The 17589-nt window shown below is 45.4% G+C and overlaps 1 protein-coding gene, 1 long non-coding RNA gene and 1 pseudogene across 2 annotated transcripts; 1 reads left to right on the top strand and 2 right to left on the bottom strand.

Moving 5' to 3' along the window:
• The first annotated feature begins 1057 nt into the window (after window positions 1–1057).
• On the top strand, window positions 1058–7493 carry LOC117496534. The gene is made up of 14 exons (XM_034148230.1): window positions 1058–1405; window positions 1481–1671; window positions 2147–2253; window positions 2347–2433; window positions 3009–3277; window positions 3376–3824; window positions 3917–4241; window positions 4353–4598; window positions 4786–5347; window positions 5431–5637; window positions 5742–6052; window positions 6253–6512; window positions 6595–6843; window positions 6935–7493. Exons 1-14 carry the CDS (start codon window positions 1058–1060, stop codon window positions 7491–7493), a joined length of 4170 nt encoding a protein of 1389 aa, XP_034004121.1.
• A 750-nt stretch (window positions 7494–8243) lies between these two features.
• Window positions 8244–10290, bottom strand: LOC117496523. Its single transcript, XR_004557296.1, has 3 exons — window positions 10203–10290; window positions 9364–9419; window positions 8244–8906 (listed from the first exon to the last, which is right to left on the bottom strand). It is a non-coding gene; the product is annotated as an uncharacterized LOC117496523 (long non-coding RNA).
• On the bottom strand, window positions 8320–8393 carry LOC117496553 (annotated as a pseudogene).
• Window positions 10291–17589: the final 7299 nt, after the last annotated feature.

Genomic DNA, 17589 nt, shown 5'->3' with positions numbered 1-17589 from the left:
CAGCTGCTCAGTCTGTAAGAAAGCTTTTAGATAGAAGAGATCTAAATCCACACAGGAGAGAAACCCTTTGGCTGCTCAGTCTGTGAGAAATTTGTGAATTTCTCACAGAATATACATTTATATATTTACAATTTAAACCCTTTAATTTAAACCCCCTGTTTTAGAGTCACTATGTGTCAGTCAGTGCTGGCTGTCATCATCTCTTCAGCTCTTCCTCATCTCTGCCACAGCTGGGGATCGAACCGCGGACCTTCCGCTCCCCACATTTTTTTTTTTTTTTTCACTTTTTGGGCCCCCTTTCCTCTCCTTGCCCCCCTGCTTCGTAGAGAAGAATGGGCAGTATCCTCGAAGCTACCGGTGAGATGTTCTTCTCTGTTCCAATGTTCCAATTTCTGACCAATGGCTGTCCAGGCTTGTTCCATAACTCGCCCAATAGGGAGGCCGGATATGTTCCATAAGAGAGAATCAAACTTTTGGGGCTTTTGGCGTCCAATCGGTGAGGCGGATTTGTTCCATAATTCTCAGCAATCTCGCCTCCGTCCGCCATTGTTTTTTCACACTGACTGACTTCAACAAAGCGACACTGTGAGTAAAATGTGCATTAATTATTAGCAAATACGGGTGTAAACACTGTTACAAACGCACTTCTATGTCCGAGATTAGTCATACTGAGTTAACCGTGGTGTTTGTGCGGTACTTTGTGAACCGCTGATGCACTGCTGTGTGTGTTTACCTTTAGCTAGCGGCTAAGCTAGCTGGACGCTACGGTTCAGGTATCCGTCCTCTGAGGCATTTATGGCGGACAGGTTGAGGAGGATGTCCCGCTCCTGTGTGTGTGTAACGGAGCTCAGATGAGAGGGCTCTGATTACAGTTTTAATCCTCTGTTAATCCGCATGTTTTCTGCCATATTTGATGAGCGATAAAAGGATTTTCTGCCACAGGAGTTTGACAGAGAATAACTGAAAAAGTACACAGTAAAATTACTTCATAGTAGCCTACAGTAAAGTACTTCATTGTATTTGTGGTAGTGGTCTAACTGAGTCCAACTCTGTGTAGATGGAAAACCCAGAATTTAGAAGGGCACCTAATGGGACCCTCTTTTTGAAGGCCACGGCCGAAGCCAGCGCCCTCGCCCCCCGGCGAGCAGCCGGCCAAGCCCCATACAGGGCAAAGAAGCCAGAGGAGGTGGACGCGGAGGCCTGGGCCCACGTCTCCTCCGAGGGTGGCTCCACCGACAACGCCACCCTCGTCCTGAGCCGGTGGAAGGTCCAGTTCGGCCAGTACCAGGGAAAGATCTTCCACTGGCTCCTGGAGAACGACGTGGGCTACGCCGTCAATCTGGTCGCCTCCCACCAGAAGGAGCGAGAGAGGACAGGGTCTCAGTCTCCGCTGATGGCCAACAAGGTGGAGTCCTTCAGTCTGATTCACAATACCATTAAAAGAGTGACAACAGTTTTAACCTTATTTGTGAATTTACAGGACGCCTTCACCCGCTACTCCTCAGCGTACCCTGACTTTGTGGAGGCAGTCAGGTTCCACCGGGCGTTTGAGGAGGCGCGGGCAAAGTCCCTCCTGCCTGGTCAGGAGGGACAGGCCCTTGTTGGCTTCGGGGACTTTAAATTTGAGACCCTGGACGGCCTGTACAACTCTCTGGACCCCCAAAAAATCCGGTAGGTCGTATTATCTCTCTATTTATATATACATGTGGATTCTAATTCGGTTGATAAGAATCACGTGACAAATTGTCTGATTTTTGTAGATTTGTCAACTACCTCCGGAGGAAGATTCCCACACCCGGCACGCAGATGGAGAACGCCGTCCGCTACACGAAGAGCCGAGACAGACAGAGACCTGCTGCTGCTGCTGGTTCTGCTGCTGCTGCTGGTTCTGCTGCTGCTGCTGCTGCTGCTGCTGCTGCTGCTGCATCTGCATCCACCAGCAGCAGCAGCAGCAGCTGCAGCACCGCCACCAGCAGCAGAACCAGCAGCAGCAGGTCTCTGTCTGTCTCTGGCCAGAGAGTGTGGACTACATCAAAGTACGTGTCTTATTTTAAAGCTGTCTGAGTTTGACGTACCTGGATGACCTTTCTGAAGACACGTTGGTGTTTTTCATGCTGTGCATTCTAGATGTTGTTCTGTCTCATAGGCCTGCTTCAGCGTTCGCGGCCTTCGTGTCCGGGCGGCGTTCTCTGTCTGCCGTGGAAATGCAGGCACAGATCAAGAAGCTGGTGGTCCCTAAGCCTGCATTTCCAGGCAAGTCCAGCCTAAATGAAATGCACAGTTTAACCCTATTTGTATTTCTCATGTTCACTGTATATTTTCTTCTCACTCACGTTGCAATTACAGCCTCCCTCAGATCAGCTCTTCCCTCCAAGCCATCGGAGGAGCCTTCCGATGAAGAGCTGATCAGGGCGGTAGTTGACATGGAGGAGTGTAAGTAAAAACCGAAGTAGCATTCATGCAACATGTTGTTGATAACTGAAAGTTTGACTTCATTTTTGACCCTTCTCCCTTTATTTTGCTCTATAAATATGTCCGTATTCAGAAGGATATGACCTGGCAGGTAAGTTTGCTTTAATGAAAAACTATTCGCCTTTTGCAAGTCTCAAATCACCAAGCTTCACGCCGACCAATCGCCTGTCAAATCATCACTAACGAGTGCTTGTAGATGTAGAGTAAGCTCATCATCCTCTCCCTCGTAAACCCGTGTAACCCCTCCAACCGCTCGCTGCCTGCATCGCTCCCTCAACAAGTCAAATCTGGTGTCGTTGTTTTGTCTCGTCGTCACTTTCTCTCTTTAAGCAACCTTCTGTGCTCCACTAGGTTTTCGTTTTCTGTGGCTCAATATTAACACAACACAACTAACATCTTATTCTTTCATGTTAATTAAACATTTGTGTCTTTTTTATACCTCGGGACTGTGGGAAACAGTATTTCAATCTTTCTGTGGGTACAAACATATTTTGAGATTGACATAAAGTTGAGTTTGATTTATCTTTAAGCCTCAGATGTACAGGCCCCTCTCTCGTTCCATCCACCTCCCGCCACCTCCTCCTCCGCACCACACAAGGGGGCTGGTGTCTCTGTCGAGCCCACGGACGAGGAGCTGCTGGAGGCCACGCAGGAACAACACCACCTCCTGCGACCTCCAGCAGGAGTCCAGCCTGCAGAGTCACCAGCTCCCTCCTCGCCACCGCCGCCCGCAGCCCCCGGTGCTGCTGCTCCCGGACAGGAGGAGCTGCCAGGGCCAGCCTTCCTCCCTCTTCCGCCACGTGAGGTAAGACTGTCTGTCAAAGTAAACGCTGCTCATCTGCTGCCCTGGAGCGATGTCCTCAGATATAAGTGCCTTTTACGTTCTTCTGGTTCTCTCTCCAGCTGCTGCCCGAGTCATGGCGGGCAGCTCTCACTGCAGAGCAGCAGCAATGGATCGGTCGGGTGCTGTTCACCAGGGACCAGTCGGGGAGGCCGAGCCTCATCACAGACTTGAATCTGTGGTGGAGCCCCCCCCAATCCCGGCCGATCTACCACCAGCCTCCCGCGTCCCCCGACCCCTTCTTTGCATGTCGGCTGTTTCTTTGGATGCCACACCGGATCTGGCGTCTGCAGCTGACATGCCCCCAGCCTTCATGCACCGGGTCCATGGTGAAGGCTGGGCTGTACAGGACCATCCGGAGGGTCCTGGACATCGACGGCTGGTATCTCATGGCCACTGAGTACCTGGAGTGCCGTCGATGCAAGAAGAAGGTCGGCGGGTGGTCACAGGGCATCATCAGGCAGCTGGCCCCCACCTACAGCTGCCAGTTTCCAGCAGTACTTACGTACAAGTGAGAGGAATTGACAACATACCGTATATATAAATAAATGCAATGAATGTGATGCCGGAGCTGTATATAATGCTTGTTTTGTGTTTCTGCAGGCTGTCCTGTGACCATAGGGTGGTTACACAGCTGAAGTCCCGCACTCTGGGCAACAGTGCCACTCAGCTGTGCAACACCCTGCGGGAGCAGCACTCGGACGCCTGGATGCGGAGAGCGATCCAGTACCTCGGCGTGTGCGAGCAGTTCCTGGCCTTGTGCAGCGTGAGGGGGCAGTTTCCACCACCGCCCCAAATGCCCACTCTGCCCTCACCCATCTGGCTGCTGACAGTCTACGGATATGATATAATGACGCGGCTGGATGAGTACAAGGCCAGGATCACGTCCACCTTCGGATCCATCCTTAAGATGGATTCCACCAAGAAGGTCAGTATAGTTTGTCACAATTTCATTTTTTTTTTACAGCCGCCGTGTGTTTATGCACTCACATTTGAAATATCTCTCTCTCTCTCTCTCTCTCTCTCTCTGTGTGTCCAGGTGACGAAGAAGCTCGCCGGTACCGCTTTCGACACGGCCGCCTGGGTTACCAACGTTGGTAACGAATACGGGCAGGTCCTCATCAGCGTTCTCACCTGCTCCGAGGGCGCCGAGGGCCTGTCCAGTATGGCGGCCGGACTGATGAGGCGGTACCGACTCGCCGAGGTACCACCCCCCCAGCTGATCTACGTGGATCGGGACTGCTGCAACAGAGACGGCGTGTCAAAGACAGCTGCCTTGTTTCAGGTCTGGCCTGTCAATACTAGTACTGATAATCATAGTAGAATTATAGCAATATTATTTATCTTACACTAAATGACCATTGACCAAAGCCACGCTAGGTGTTGTTCAAGATAATTACAACATCATAAAAACAGTATTTGAGAAAAATTGTACTCCAATAATCAGACAGACTTTTGTTTCCTTTTCACAGGAGTGGGGACAGCTTGTGGTGAGACTAGACATCTGGCACCTGATGCGACGTTTCGCAGCAGGTGTCACCACAGAGAGCCACGAGCTGTACCCCGCTTTCATGAGGCAGCTGTCTCTGTGCATCTTCGAGGTGGACCCCGGAGATGCCCGCCGTCTCACTGAAGCCAAGCGGTCCCAGCTGGAGGGGAAGCACGGGATGGTCGGCCTGACCGACGCCGAGGTGATCCAGAAGATCACCAGGGAGGAATGGAGGCTCCACTGCCGTCGTCGGACGCGTGGGGCGGAGGAGACGGCGCTCCTGATCCAGGACCTCCTCCAAACCTTCGGCGGTACGGCAGGACGCGACAACCTGGACATCCCGTTGCTTGACCCTCTCCGCATCCAGGACATATGGAGTACGCAGAGGCCCCACCTCAGCTGCATACAGGACCCACCTGGCGTGCAGCTCTACACGCAGACCGGCAGGCTGACAAAGGGCGGAGTCATCCTGCCGGTCTATCGCTGCGCGAGGGGCTCCACATCTTTGGAGTCCTTCCACCTCCACCTCAACCGGTTCATCCCAGGTACAGCTTGTGATAAAGTCTATCATGTATTCACATTTCACGCAAATGTCAATTCATTTCTGATCTGATACCTGCTTCCTCAGGGACCCAGGCGAGTGCCAAGCACTTCCAGGCGTTCCTGGTCGATGGACTGGTGAGGTGGAATGAGGACCGCGCAGCGGCAGCTGCGGGAGAGGTGGAGCCTCTGCACTCCTACAGTGGCCACCTCAAGCACGTCCTTAACCAGAAGAGCCAAAGGGTGCTTGGCCGTCAGCTGGTTAAGGACTTCACCAAGCCTGTCGAGTACACAGGTGGGTGATGTGAAAACCCTATTCGCTTTATTCAGACATCAGAACTGTGAGGAAAAGGAGCATTTTGCAAATCCTTTGCTTCCTGTCTTTTTGCCGCGTGACAGGGGAGCTCATCGGGGTGGAGTTCCTGTACAGGCAGACAGGCAAAGTGCTTGAGGACGTCAGCTTGGACCCCGACATTCCGGACGAGGCTGCTGCCATCCAGTCGCTGGAGGAGGTGGACGAGGGTATCGAGGAAGACGTGGAGGACCCGACCGTCTTCCAGCCAGATACCCCCTCCACCGGCACAGCAGCCCAGTCGGGTGATCCGGCTGACGCACCCAGGTCTGAGCCATCCGGCCCGGCCGCCCCTCACCAACCTGACCCTCCCGAGGCCCCTGAGGCTCCTGCTCAGCAGTCCTCCTCAGACTCTGAGGTAAGTTCACTAACACACTGCTACTACTACTGATAATGATAATAATGATAATAATAATAATAATAATAACAGTAATAATGATAATAATAGTAATAATGATAATAATAATAATATGTATTCAAGACTCCACAGCAGCACTTCTCTCTTCCTCCCTCCCTCCCTCCCTCCCTCCCTCCCTCCTTCCTTCCTTTTCTCCTCAGGAGGAGATGCAGGGTCCTGATGGCCAGCCAGGATACCAACATGTCCTGAAGCTGGCCAAGGCCCTGCTGGAAGCCAGGAGCCTTCAGGGGCTTTCTGACAAGAGGGTGGACAAACTCATGGCCCTCTGGCAACGCCTGCCCGAGCCGGACAGGCGACGAGTCGTCTACCCTCCCAGACACCGGGAGAGGCAGCTGAAGGGGCGGTTCAAGACAGCGAAGGGGAAGAACACCTCCTGTCCTGGGAAGGAGAGTCTCCAACGGTAAGACTCGCTTCAAATACTCCTTTTTCCTGTACTAAATATTTGCTGCGTATTAACCCTCACTGTCCTCTCCGTGACTCAGCTGTCTTCTCGGGCTGAACTCGGGCCCTGCAACATGGCCCAGCGCCAGCCGCCTGGTAGAGGCCATTTGCAGCCAGCTCTGCCGTCTCCACCCCGCGGCCACGCGGTTCGGAGGGATCACGAGGACTCGGTGGTCCCTCATCCTCACGGACTACGTGGCCGTTAGAGAGGCAGTGCTGGCCAGCCCGAGGTTGATGGCTCAGACCGAAATACAGCTCTTTGAGCTCAACCAGAGGACCCTGTCCCAGTGGTGAGTTTAACCTGCAGCTTTGTTGGTGGTTTTCTAATCCGTACTGGGGTTTCTCTTTCCGTAACAAAATCTGCCTGGGTTTGTCTTACAGGTTCTCTCGGCGCCAGAAAGAGAGGGGGGTGTCTGTGCTACTGCAGGGAACTGGCGTCGTCCCTGCAGTAGCTGTGGCTGTCCAGCCTCTCCTGCCAGCGAAAGGGCTGTCCTTTGTACAGGTGGGACAAGGACAGCCCTTCAATTACAACATCCCGGAGGTGCCGGGACCTTCAGGGGTGGGTCTGCCTGCCTCATCTGGCCACATCCCCCCTCCTCCTCCCCCTCCTCCTCTTCAGACACTGGTCCCGGCTGTCCCTCTCACGGCTGCCCCTGCTGCTCAGCCTCCTCCTCTTCATGTGCCCAGGACAACGGCCTACAGGAAGAGGAAGGCGGCGGAGGCTGATGCTGCAAGGGGTGGGCCGCAGCCCGGGAGGAAAGCCCCCCAGCAGAGAGGTCCGTACACCTGCAGCAAGTGTGGCCAGGCCAAGAGGATCGACACTGGCCACACTCGCATTGCAGGTGTGTCTTACTGTGCGGCTGCCGGTGGGAAAACTGTGGAGGAATGGCGGGAGATGAAAAGACTCAAAAGGGACCCAGAGGGGGGGGGGGAAGGATAGCACTTTTTTCTTTAATTCTCTTTTATCTGTATATATTTGAATCTCTATTTTAAAATAAAACTCTGAACTGAACTTTGTGTGGAAACTTTATTTAGAATTCATTACACAACGTCTGATATTTCACTGCAACACGGGTCCATAAAACACAACATGGTGCATAAATAAGCACAGTAGAGATGATGAGATGGTATACCGTAGTATTTGTAGTTTATTACAATCATCATCATTTACCAAAACCCCCTGTTTCAGAGTCACTATGTGTCAGTCAGTGCTGGCTCTCATGGCTGCCCCTCCTCCTCCTCCTCGAACTCAGATCCAGAGAGCAGTTTACAACCAAAGACTGAGGACGACACTGGAGACTCTTCTGACGCTGAACACAGTGCTGATTGGAAGGAGACCAGAGAACCTGCCTCAGGCTCAAAGTCACTGAAAAATAGACAAGAATCTGTCAGTGATCCACGACGTAGTGCTGGAAAGAAACCACTCAGCTGCTCAGTCTGTAAGAAAGCTTTTAGATAGAAGAGATCTAAATCCACACAGGAGAGAAACCCTTTGGCTGCTCAGTCTGTGAGAAATTTGTGAATTTCTCACAGAATATACATTTATATATTTACAATTTAAACCCTTTAATTTAAACCCCCTGTTTTAGAGTCACTATGTGTCAGTCAGTGCTGGCTGTCATCATCTCTTCAGCTCTTCCTCATCTCTGCCACAGCTGGGGATCGAACCGCGGACCTTCCGCTCCCCACATTTTTTTTTTTTTTTTCACTTTTTGGGCCCCCTTTCCTCTCCTTGCCCCCCTGCTTCGTAGAGAAGAATGGGCAGTATCCTTTGCGCAGGGGCCATGCTAATCTTCTCTGTATCGTTCCAATTTTAGTATATGTGCTACCGAAGTAACACAATAACAACCTGTATCTGAGGGGTTAATATAGGTCTTTGAGCATGAAGAGCCTTGTCTTGGGGTAGCAGAACACATACAGCTAAAAAGGAGCAAAACACTGGCTTTAAATGGCTTTAAAAGGGCATGAAACACAGCATGTGGAGGTCTGAATGCTAATGCTGTGAGTCTGACACCTTAAAAGACTCCTCAGGACCGGCTCTGACCCACGTTAGGTCCAGTCTGACCTGTTGAGGAACTGCTAGGGCTCATGGGAACTTTATGCAGAGCGCTTTCACGTCACACAGCCAGATCTACTCACCCCTCCTCCTCCTCCATTCATTCCACAGAGGCAGACGGGGGTGGGGGAGGCACACGGGGGTGGGGGAGGCACACGGACACCCACATGTCTTCTGTTCTTCCACTCAGACGTTCACGGCAGCAACAACCTCCTCTGATCCACACAGACGGAGGATTTCAGCTCCAGGCGTCAGGCAGTGGACTCCTGGAGCTGCTGAGCTGCTGTTAGATCAAGCCTGAGCGGAAAGAGAGACACAGTTTGGGTGAATTTCACAACCAGAAACAAGCCTGAAAACAGAAGCTGTGTGTAAAGAAATCAAGCAGGAGTAGAAGAAGAAGAAGAAGAAGAAGAAGAAGAAGGAACAATGTGGAGGATACAGCTGAAGCTTCATGTATTGGATCATGTTGTAGCACAGCTTCATTATTTTAGAGGCTTTAGAAGGGAATAGGAAGAGGTCTTTGGTCTGCATGACAACATCTGCCTTGAATGGAGTACACTGAAACACATACAGACAGGACATATGTACACATTTACAGTTTAACTAACAAGGTTCCTGAAAACATTCCCAAAACATGTTTGTACAACTGATCTGACTTTTATTTAAGTGAATAAACTCTAAAATGTTATAGTTCCTGCTTTCTGCTACTTCCTGTTTACATTCAAAAAATGCTAGTGCAGTTTCACAAACTCACCACCAGGTGTCAGCCTGAGACCAGTGTGTGCAGAAAGGAGCTGCTGTCGCTGGTCTCTGAAGAACATGCAAGAAAAAACACAAAATACTGTATAAAACAAAAGAAGCAACCTATGATATTCAAATGTAGTTCATGTGCATTATGCATTATTTCAACAGTAATACATCCACAAAACATGCAGTAATACTGTGTGGTCGGGAATCGCCAAACCAAAGTCCATTAATAAAATCTCACTTTTTACATTTGTTTCTCTTTTTTATAAAAAGTTCTCACCCCCACAAATATTAAAACAGTGCTTTCTTAATCCAGCGTGTAAACTGCATAATTCGGCATAGGATAAACACACCAATGAGTTTTATTTCATTAACTACTGTTATCCTAAATTTAGAATTTCCCAATTTGGGATTAATAAAGTAGGCTATATATCTATCTATAAAGTATATATCTATCATATAAAATACACAGCGTAGGGAGGACACGAATGCGAGCAAAACAGTGTGTATATTTATATAATAGGCTATACTATGGTGTAAAACGCATATTATAAATTCTAATTATACAGGGATAAATTGTCTCTTTATTAGTAGTGATATAGCCGTAAGCACTTGGAGGACTCAAGCAAAATCACCACAATCACAGCCCGATAAATAAGAGTCAATAGTGTATAATTGTATTATATATGCATGTTTATTTATATATATATATATATATATTTACTGTCAATCTGATATTTTAATTGTAACTTGTGTATTCTACTCAGCCATAGCAGCTGTTGCTATGACGACTTTGGTCTTTCCCGTAGTAACCAGGTACATTTGGTTTATATTTCGTGGGATTACCTGGGATTGTTTTGTTCTAGTTGAAGGCCTCAGGTGTTTCTGATATATTCTCCCCTCATAGCCATCACTGTCAGTCAGAACAGAGACTGAAATCTTCACAAATAACCTCTCCTCCGGGAAGATAAGGACGAACCGACGTTTCAAAATGGCGACAGGTGAACTCGTTTAAAAAGTAAGGACTTCAACAACAACAAGGAAAACGTGTATTTAAGTTTTCCGGAAGTTAGTTTGCAGTCTTTGCTCAGATTAACTAAAGCCGGAAGATGTATCCTCTGGGAAGCAGTGTTCTTTACTTAATTATAAATACAAATACTTTGGTCTTAAAATACTCCACAAAGTATTTAAGTCCTGATTTAAAAAATACGACTAAAAGTAAAAAAGTATCAGGATAAATTAAAGTACATAATGTAGAAAGTACTCTGCAATATGACCCATTTCAGAATAACAAACTACAGAAGTATTATCAGCTAAATGTACAATATGTAAAAGTACTCATTATGCAATTTTCTTTTCACAATATTATATTATTATGGTTATTATTTCCCCCTGTTTTATACGTGGAATAGCTTTTAGTATTGTAATGTGTCAATGTGGACCAAATCTAAGTGATATACTGAGTAGAGAAGTAGTACAGTAAGTACAATTTTGAGGTACAACTTTACTTGAGTATTTCCATTGTACGCTACTTTCTACTTCTACCCCACTACAATTCAGAGGTAAATGGTGTACTTTTACTCCACTACATGTATTTAATACCTTTAGTTACTTTACAGATGTGGATGAATGATGTGAAATATAATCAAGGGTTAAATCAGACTTTAGTTCCACCTGGAGTAAATCCACAAGCTACCCTGCAGTATACAAAGTCATTCAAACTAGCTGCACCTTTACCAGCTTTGAGAACACTTTCATGATCAATCATTATAAAACATATCATATATATTATTCTGAAATGGACCAATCTGCACAATGACTACTTTTACTGTCGCTACTTTAACTATATTTTGATGATAATACTTTTCTACTTTCACTTGAGGAACATTTTGAATGCAGGACTTTTACTGTAACAGAGTATTCCTACACTCTGGTATCTGAGTACTTCTACTTTTACTAAGTACAAGATCTGAGTACTTCTACTTTTACTCAAGTACAAGATCTGAGTACTTCTACTTTTACTCAAGTACAAGATCTGAGTACTTCTACTTTTACTAAGTACAAGATCTGAGTACTTCTACTTTTACTAAGTACAAGATCTGAGTACTTCTACTTTTACTTAAGTACAGGATCTGAGTACTTCTACTTTTACTCAAGTACAGGACCTGAGTACTTCTACTTTTACTCAAGTACTAGATCTGAGTACTTCTACTTTTACTCAAGTACAGGATCTGAGTACTTCTACTTTTACTCAAGTACAAGATCTGAGTACTTCTACTTTTACGCAAGTACAAGATCTGAAACAATCATTATTAGGGATGTCCCGATCACCTTTTTTTGCTCCCGATCCGATTCCGATCATTTGATTTTGACAATCTGCCGATACCGATTTTTCCCGATCCGATCTTTATGCAATGCAAAAAAAGGAAAAAAGCATTCAAGTTGTCCCTTAAACCTCACGTTCTCCACCACAGATAACGGCTGTAGAGATGGCAAATCCGGATCCTTTTACGGACTCAGGGTCTTCTGAGTCAGTCATTGAAGAGATCCGGATCATACGAGTCATTTGAGTCATATGAGTCAGCATCACCAAGACGTAGAAATCCTATCGGTGAAACCGAAAAGTTGTTGCATTTCACGAGCATATTATTATTCCATATATTTTGAATATATATATATATATTTGTATATATATATATATATATATAATATCTGCATGTATATTTTCTATTTCGACATGTATATTTTATATTTTATTTTATTTTTATTTCTCTTGTATATTTTGTAGTTTTGTTTTATTGTAAAATGCCTTTTATGCTGCTGTAACAACAACAATTTCCCAATTTGGGATCAATAAAGTACTATCTATCTATCTATCTATTAAACTGACGTTATATTAACCTCCGCTACATAGTGTATTTTGCTTTAATAAAAAAGGTTGATCACAAAAAAAAGGGTTATTTTGCGATTTGGCGAATCTGAGTCTGCTGTTGACTCGTGCATGAGGACGAGTCTGCTGGATCTCTGGATCTGCTGCTATATACGGCTCTGAGTCCGCACGAGTCTGCTCTGCTGTGTGTTGCAGCGAGTCAGGATTTGCGAATCTGCGAATCTGCGAGTCTGCTGTTAACTGCGAGTCTGCTGTTGATAGCGCGGGAGCCGGGTGCTGGAGGAGGGGCTATGCTCGTGCACATGACGAGTATGGATTGCTGGATCTGCTATGCTATTACGGTTAGGAGCCGTCGGCTCCTCTGAGTCCCCACGAGTCTGCAGGAAGTTTCACTGATCCGCGTCCCCTCCCCTGAGCCAAACGATCACTTCTGGCAGCTATCCTGTATACTTGCTAAAGGGTAGGCAGATGGACTGGGGTACGTTGTAATGTGATTTTACATGTTATAAAGAGAGTAGCGAGTGACGCAATTTATAGTTTTAATTTGTACGTCACACCAAGTGTGGGACTCAAGGACTCGGGTTAATGGAGAGGGGAGACTCGTCACGACCAGCTCATTTCTAGGATCCGGGTTAATGATCCGGATGAATCAGGACTCGCCCATCTCTAAACGGCTGGTCATCCAACGCGATGAATTCAGCTATCTTGGCTGTTATGTTTTTGGCCTTTTCACTGTTCTGGGGCAGTTTCTCTTTCCTTTTAAAAGTCTCTGAAAGTGTCGGTTGTTTCAGTGCCGTTACCTGAGTGGCCGCTGTGTACTCGTCGTGTTGTTGTTGGTGTTTGTATTAGATTGGTCGTGTTGAACGTAGCTCTGTTCTTTCCACCACGCGGAACCTCCGCCTTGCAAACATTGCATCTGGCTGTTACACTGCCTTCGCTTTCAATTTTATAATACTTCCAAACTCCTGACATTTTCTCTGTCCCGACTCCCGAGGCACCAGCTGAACGTAGCCTCTTGTTAGCTTACTGCTACTATTAGACACTGCGCCCACTCTGTTGCCAGATTTGAGAGAAATAAGCAACTCTATGAAAACAAGCCCAAAAGAAGCAACACATACATGATGTTGTGTAATTTTAAACCAAAACTAAGGCCTCAGGATGACTTTAAGACGTGAACATGGTCATTTTTGTTTTGTAACATTAAATAAAATAATTAAAAAAAAGTATTAAATTTTTTTTTTTTTTTAAATCCCGATCCCCGATTTTTTTCTCCCGATTCCGATCTTTTGAAAATCGGATCGGGACATCTCTAATCATTATTACATCCTTATTTTCCTAGTAATCAGCACATGGTGATCATCTAAAGATCATACCATATTCTGTCTCTGTGGATCTGGATCAGGAGTAATGGATTCCTGTCGTGTCTCCATCCAGCTGAAGAGATCTCAGCGTCTCTTCCAGAAACTGATCACTGAAGCTGCCACTGGCCTCAGTTTCTCCCCGGACACACTGGAAGACCTAACACCAGGCAAAACCTCCTACAACCAGGCCGACTTCCAGCAGCTATTCAAGCCCAGTGGAGTCCTGAAACCGTTCGCAAAGAGGAAAACAAAAGAAAGGAATCTGTGTCGACCGGCTCCGAGGCCTCCAGGGAGATTCACAGGTTTACTTCCTTTAGTGAAGTCTGAGGATCAGGCACTTCTTCAGCAGCAGACGGTATATATTGTGCAGGAGTCCCAGAGTAGAACCAGGCCGACAGCAGCTAAAACGGACGGGAGCAGACAGGTCAGTACACCTGCAGCAAGTGTGGCCAGGCCAAGAGGATCGACACTGGCCACACTCGCATTGCAGGTGTGTCTTACTGTGCGGCTGCCGGTGGGAAAACTGTGGAGGAATGGCGGGAGGAGATGAAAAGACTCAAAAGGGACCCAGAGGGGGTGGGGGGGATGATAGCACTTTTTTCTTTAATTGTCTTTTATCTTTATTTATTTAAATCTATTTGGATGCAAACTTGTCACCTTTCGGCGAAATTCGCCGTTTTGAATCCAAAATAGGTCGTTTGTGTGATTCATGGAGATCTGCAATAAAAATATTTTTGGGGTATGGGGGGGGTCTGGGACCCGGAGTAATCTGCGGCCGCGAGCTGTTATGTGCCATCATGACACGCATGGTGTTCTTTTTTTATATATTATAATGCAGCGCGAGCTGTGTGCTCGAATCTGTCGGCTCTGCTCATGGATGTATAATAAGGCTCTGCTGCTCCGGGATGAGGGTCTAGCTTCAGCAGCTACATTACCTACGGGTGCGTTCGTTAATATTAACTGTGTGGTCCGGAGTCACTGTGGCACAGACTGGACCGCTGGTGAACAGCTGTTAGAACGGGCCGTTCAGGTGTTCAGAGCAGAGCTCCCTGTCGGAGCGCAGAGCGTGATGTGCACTGAAAAGTGTTCCTGTCGCAATATTATCGTTGAGCTAGCTAACTAGCATACATTGTCACTATCTGCTAACGTTAGCTTTAGCCTTCGTTTTCAAATAGTTTTTTTCATAGGCTATAAACAGGTGGTATAAGTATAGATCTTGTACTAGAGTAAAAGTAGAAGCACTCAGATCTTGTACTAGAGTAAAAGTAGAAGTACTCAGGTCTTGTACTTGAGTAAAAGTAGAAGTACTCAGGTCTTGTACTTGAGTAAAAGTAGAAGTAGAAGTCCTGCATTCAAAATGTTCCTCAAGTAAAAGTAGAAAAGTATTCTCATCAAAATATAGTGAAAGTAGCGACAGTGAAAGTAGTCATTGTGCAGATTGGTCCATTTCAGAATAATATATATGATATGTTTTATAATGATTGATCATGAAAGTGTTCTCAAAGCTGGTAAAGGTGCAGCTAGTTTGAATTACTTTGTATACTGCAGGGTAGCTTGTGGATTTACTCCAGGTGGAACTAAAGTCTGATTTAACACTTGGTTATATTTCACATCATTCATCCACATCTGTAAAGTAACTAAAGGTATTAAATACATGTAGTGGAGTAAAAGTACACCATGTACCTCTGAGCTGTAGTGGAGGAGAAGTACACCATGTACCTCTGAACTGTAGATGAGTAAAAGTACACCATTTACCTCTGAACTGTAGTGGAGTAAAAGTACACCATGTACCTCTGAACTGTAGATGAGTAGAAGAACAAAGTAGCAACACATTGAAATACTTAAATAAAGTACAAGTATCTCAAAATTGTACCCAGGTATAGTACTTGAGTTTATGAACTTAGTTACTTTACACCACTGGCTATAAAGACAGAAAGACTAAGCCTTGCACAGAGGCATGAAAATACATTTTCAAAATGCTCAACAGTGCTGCCAAAATTATAAACTGACTGCTACACAATTAAAATAAATGCTTTTATACATTTCTATTAGATGTGACTCTTTGGTGTTTCTGTTATTATTAACTGCTTTAGTTGTTCTGACTGCTAACATCCTGTTATTCCTCATTTTAAAGCCGATATTCTGTGGGGTCGGGGGGCTCGGATCCTTGTCACCTTTGACCTTGTTTGCATCCCTGTCTAGACTTAAGACATTGAATTCAATTGGGCTAAACTATATCCCAGGTAAATTCTATCCCAGGTTAAACTCCATCTCCCCTTAAACCTAAAATAAAATTGAATACAAGTATTGAAATAAACACAAGCTAACATTAAATAGCATAACAATAATTATACAAACATTACATTTGCACTGATCTTTTGCAGAAATTAATCAAAATATTGATCCGATTGTATTAATTATTTGCCTTAAATACTATATTAATTACTATATTTTGCACACAAAGTATTTAATTGAGAGGACCAATTTTAAATTCATGCTCAAAATCTGTAAATTGTGGCCTTGATATATATATATTTGAATATGTTATATAGATATAAGGACTCTGTATCTTTCTGCATGAAAGGGTTTACTCAACTGTGTGCTCTTATATATCTAAATGAAGTGATTATCTTCTCATACTTCTTCTGTTCTGAAGTGGGATATAGTGAAATACCTCCAGATGAACTCCAGGGGGCGACACAGCCGGGTTCATCAGGTTTAGACTCCTTATTAAATAGACCCAACAAAAACTCCTGTACACCCTCTTATATATAACTCAGCTGTATATGTTTTGATTATTAAATATTGCTTTTAATCCATGAAGTGCGTTTGAATTTCACTTTTAAAGTTATTCCATAAAATACCTCCTTTGACGGTTTGATATCTTTATTGTCAATTCCTCTTTTTGTGTTACACAGATCGAAATGTAGTTTCTCACTATCCCAGAGAATACAAATATATACATACACTCTTTAAAGTATAGACACTACATACTGATATACACCTGGACATCAGCAGGAGAGGACTCTTTAAAGTATAGACACTACATACTGATATACACCTGAACATCAGCAGGAGAGGACTCTTTAAAGTAGAGACACTACATACTGATATACACCTGAACATCAGCAGGAGAGGACTCTTTAAAGTAGAGACACTACACACTGATATACACCTGAACATCAGCAGGAGAGGACTCTTTAAAGTAGAGACACTACATACTGATATACACCTGAACATCAGCAGGAGAGGACTCTTTAAAGTAGAGACACTACATACTGATATACACCTGAACATCAACAGGAGAGGACTCTTTAAAGTAGAGACATTACATACTGATATACACCTGAACATCAGCAGGAGAGGACTTTTTAAAGTAGAGACACTACATACTGATATACACCTGAACATCAGCAGGAGAGGACTCTTTAAAGTAGAGACACTTCATACTGATATACACCTGAACATCAGCAGGAGAGGACTCTTTAAAGTAGAGACATTACATACTGATATACACCTGACCATCAGCAGGAGAGGACTCTTTAAAGTAGAGACAAAACATACTGATATACACCTGAACATCAGCAGGAGAGGACTCTTTAAAGTAGAGACACTACATACTGATATACACCTGAACATCAGCAGGAGAGGACTCTTTAAAGTAGAGACACTACATACTGATATACACCTGAACATCAGCAGGAGAGGACTCTTTAAAGTAGAGACACTACATACTGATATACACCTGAACATCAGCAGGAGAGGACTCTTTAAAGTAGAGACACTACATACTGATATACACCTGAACATCAGCAGGAGAGGACTCTTTAAAGTAGAGACACTACATACTGATATACACCTGAACATCAGCAGGAGAGGACTCTTTAAAGTAGAGACACTACATACTGATATACACCTGAACATCAGCAGGAGGGGACTCTTTAAAGTAGAGACACTACATACTGATATACACCTGAACATC

Source organism: Trematomus bernacchii, unplaced genomic scaffold (assembly GCF_902827165.1).
Source record: "Trematomus bernacchii unplaced genomic scaffold, fTreBer1.1, whole genome shotgun sequence".
Classification (NCBI taxonomy): domain Eukaryota; kingdom Metazoa; phylum Chordata; class Actinopteri; order Perciformes; family Nototheniidae; genus Trematomus; species Trematomus bernacchii.
The sequence above is the reverse complement of the archived record's forward strand: the minus strand, read 5'-3'. Positions and strand labels throughout refer to the sequence as shown.

Coding starts and splice junctions, on each gene's coding strand:
- LOC117496534 (XM_034148230.1), top strand. CDS start 1,058: ATGGAAAACCCAGAATTTAGAAGGGCACCTAATGGGACCCTCTTTTTG. Junction 1,672..2,146: donor CTGGACCCCCAAAAAATCCG/GTAGGTCGTATT, acceptor TCTGTCTCATAG/GCCTGCTTCAGCGTTCGCGG. Junction 6,513..6,594: donor GGGAAGGAGAGTCTCCAACG/GTAAGACTCGCT, acceptor TCCGTGACTCAG/CTGTCTTCTCGGGCTGAACT.